Source organism: Cyprinodon variegatus, unplaced genomic scaffold (assembly GCF_000732505.1).
Source record: "Cyprinodon variegatus isolate N-32 unplaced genomic scaffold, C_variegatus-1.0 Scaffold174, whole genome shotgun sequence".
NCBI lineage: Eukaryota > Metazoa > Chordata > Actinopteri > Cyprinodontiformes > Cyprinodontidae > Cyprinodon > Cyprinodon variegatus.
In genome coordinates this window covers 1,212,731-1,215,682 of record NW_015150627.1, presented here as the reverse complement: position 1 = coordinate 1,215,682, position 2,952 = coordinate 1,212,731, and the positions used below count along the sequence as shown (strand labels likewise).

General features: G+C 37.8%; 1 protein-coding gene across 6 annotated transcripts in view; it reads right to left on the bottom strand.

Moving 5' to 3' along the window:
• The window catches only part of pkp4 (plakophilin 4), a 108,928-nt gene that overhangs the window by 56,624 nt on the left and 49,352 nt on the right, over positions 1–2,952 (bottom strand). For all 6 annotated transcript variants that reach the window (XM_015378543.1, XM_015378541.1, XM_015378544.1 and 3 more), the window contains one exon: positions 1,496–1,608. In XM_015378543.1, the coding sequence (XP_015234029.1) occupies positions 1,496–1,608 (113 nt within the window). The remainder of the gene's footprint in view (positions 1–1,495; positions 1,609–2,952) is intronic.

Below are 2,952 nucleotides of genomic sequence, written 5' to 3'. Positions count from 1 at the left end.
GTTCGTTTTGACTTCGTGTGGACGGGGCCTAAGATTCCTGATGGGGAGGTGGTGGTGAGAGGCTAATCACCCCTGTATACTACCCAATTACTCTGCCCAATCCAAAAAACTCTTGCAAAAGAAACGCAAATGAACCCAAAAAATCAGGCCAAGTGGAAATTTATAAGCGCTACAGTTTAGACGTATATTGATGTCCTGTGTATCACGGTCTGCAACAAATATATCTTCGCTTTGTCCATTGGGACCATTGTTTATACACTTGGTCATACAGAGGAGTGAAAAAAAATTTTCTTCAGAGGTACCAATTTTCTAATTGCTTTAGATAGTTTTTGTTTGCATTGTAATCCACAATTTTGATCAATCATTTATTCCTGGGGAAGAAAGTCTGGGTGGCTTTTGAAGGTTTCTGATTGGCTGACAAGTTTTAGTTTTACAGGACACTGCCAATAATCCATCTAAATTGTTGAGGATGAAAACTTCCTACCTCACTGTGTACACATATTTGCTGTTTTTTTTTTTTTTTACCTTGCTACATGCGGACTAGGCCTTATTTTGATAAGGAAAAAATAGTGGGTACAAGTTAATGCAGTTGGACGGCAGACAATAAACATATATTAAACTGAAAATGGAAAAATAAATGTTGAGAATAAATAATGTGACATTTTTTTATTAAAAAAAAGGAGATATCAAAAAACCTCCAAAGGAACATGTTGAGAGGTGGTTAAAAGAACGCATCTCTTGGTCGTTGTAACAAGAGTTTTTGTTCTCCCTCGGTTTAATTTAACATAACTTAATCACACTGCTATTTGAAAACGGCAAGAAAAAAATCCATTACTTGTTCTCATGTGCTAAAATAGCCGAGCTCTGATGTGAATCCCAACTCAGAATCCGTGGAAGACTTGAATTCTGCAACTGACAGACTTCCCAGGGCTTACGCTATTTTGAAAAGCGAATACAAAAAGGATGTGCTGAATAAATATGCCAGCAAACAATTTTCTGCTTCCTATTGGTAAAAATATTGAAAAACAGGGAAATTATTCTCCCTCCACTACAAAAACTTTCAAAAAAGGTGGTGGTCTGTTTCATAAATTACATATAAAAACCACATTAAAGTTGATCTTACATTGACAAAACGCAAAACAGTTTAGGCAATGAGATTCATATTGTGTTATTTGTTTTTAAAAGAAAAATTGACTAAAATAACAAGAAAAGTTCAATATATTTGTGCTTCCTATTATTAAGATAGTATATTTCCTTAAAAAAAGCATAAAATGACAGCATTTTATAATTATAAAATATAATTAAGTATATAATAAGTACATTTTAAATTGATGCAAGACTGCTATGAAATGTCCACTATATTAAAGTAAAGTACATAAAAATTTAATCTAATCAGGATTCCTTTACACCATAAGGTTCCACACATTTATAGATTGTGGTCACTGCTGTGAAGGAAGGAGAAGCCATGTGTCGTGTTTGTGGATCTTCTCATTACCTGCTGCTACCAGCGCCTGGCGACTCGGCCCCAAGTCTGCATCTTTCCAGCTGATTGGCCACAATCTGCCTCTCTACTTCCAGCTCCCTGGTTAGCCGCTCAAACTGAAGCTCCTGCGCGTAAACACAATAAAAACAAACACATGACTCAAGGCTGAATTAATGCACACTGAGAGCTTTTTACAGCTCTATGGACAGATACGACAAATGGGGCGGGAAAGTAAAGGCAACAGATTGGCAGGTAACAGCTTGTGTTCTAGTTTATAGGTTCTAGATGCAACAATGTGTCTCAGAAAAAATAACCCAGTATAAAGTTTCTTCACAGAGAGCTTAAAAGGAGGCAGCACCATGTCTGTATCCATACCCAACCCCTGGTTTATAAACTTCAACAGGCTTTCATATGGCTTATACGTTAATGCCATTTTTTGCAGCCCACACAGAGAGATAAGGACCACTTTAGTGGCTGATATTTAGCCTTCATGAAACTGTTCCTATGAGAGTTGGGAAGGAATCAGCATTTGACTAATTACCTACCATGAGCAAGGCCATTACTTACATAGTTCTCTAGCTTCAAGCACTGCATCATGACACTCATAAGACCCACAAGGTCTTCTGTACACAGAAAAATGATGGCACACACTTATTTGCATATATTTGAGACAGTTTTATTTAAATAGAAGAGCTTCTTAGGCAGACTGGAAAGTATTTTTCCCTTTAAAAAAAAACAACAAAAAAAGATCTCACTCACCATATGTCACTGCACAGATGGAACGCCTCTCTGCTTGCTATCCTTAGCTGTCCCATGTAATGACCATTACAGCGGTCAATTACATTCACAGTAGACCGCCTTCACAAACAGACTCTGGCTTTCTGCAGCCTGTGTGAACTGTCCCAGGATGTTAAGTCACCCTGCATTACAATGACCATCCTACATTTCACACCTCTGCTGTGTGTCCCCCCCCTGGGGTACACAACAAGTTCCCCCTCTACATTGTAGACCTCTTACCCCTCCCCCCCAACTACCACTTTATGCTGCTCACCTCTCCTCTGCTGTGCTTCAGCTAAAGGCTGATTTAAGGATACATGAAGCTTGACTGCAGTAAGAGGGAGCTTACAGGAAGAAAAGCTGCTACACCCTGTTTCCTTAATGTAAAGGAACTCTTGAAGTGGATTGGATTCAGAAAAAGTCCTGCTAAAGTGTTTGTGTTATTTCTATTTTTACACATTTTGTCACATTACAACTGCAAACTTTAATTTAGTGAGATTTTAGTGATGCATCATGCTTTTTGCATAGATTCATGGGCTAAAGTAATGCTTTTATATTGTTTTTGTCCAAAGTAGAACATCTAGAAACAAGTCAGATTGACAAGATGGCATCTGTTAACATATATTTCTAAGTCTTGTCACAGATTCTTACTATGGAAGAGGATTAGGGCCACTGGAAAAAAAAAAGTTAAC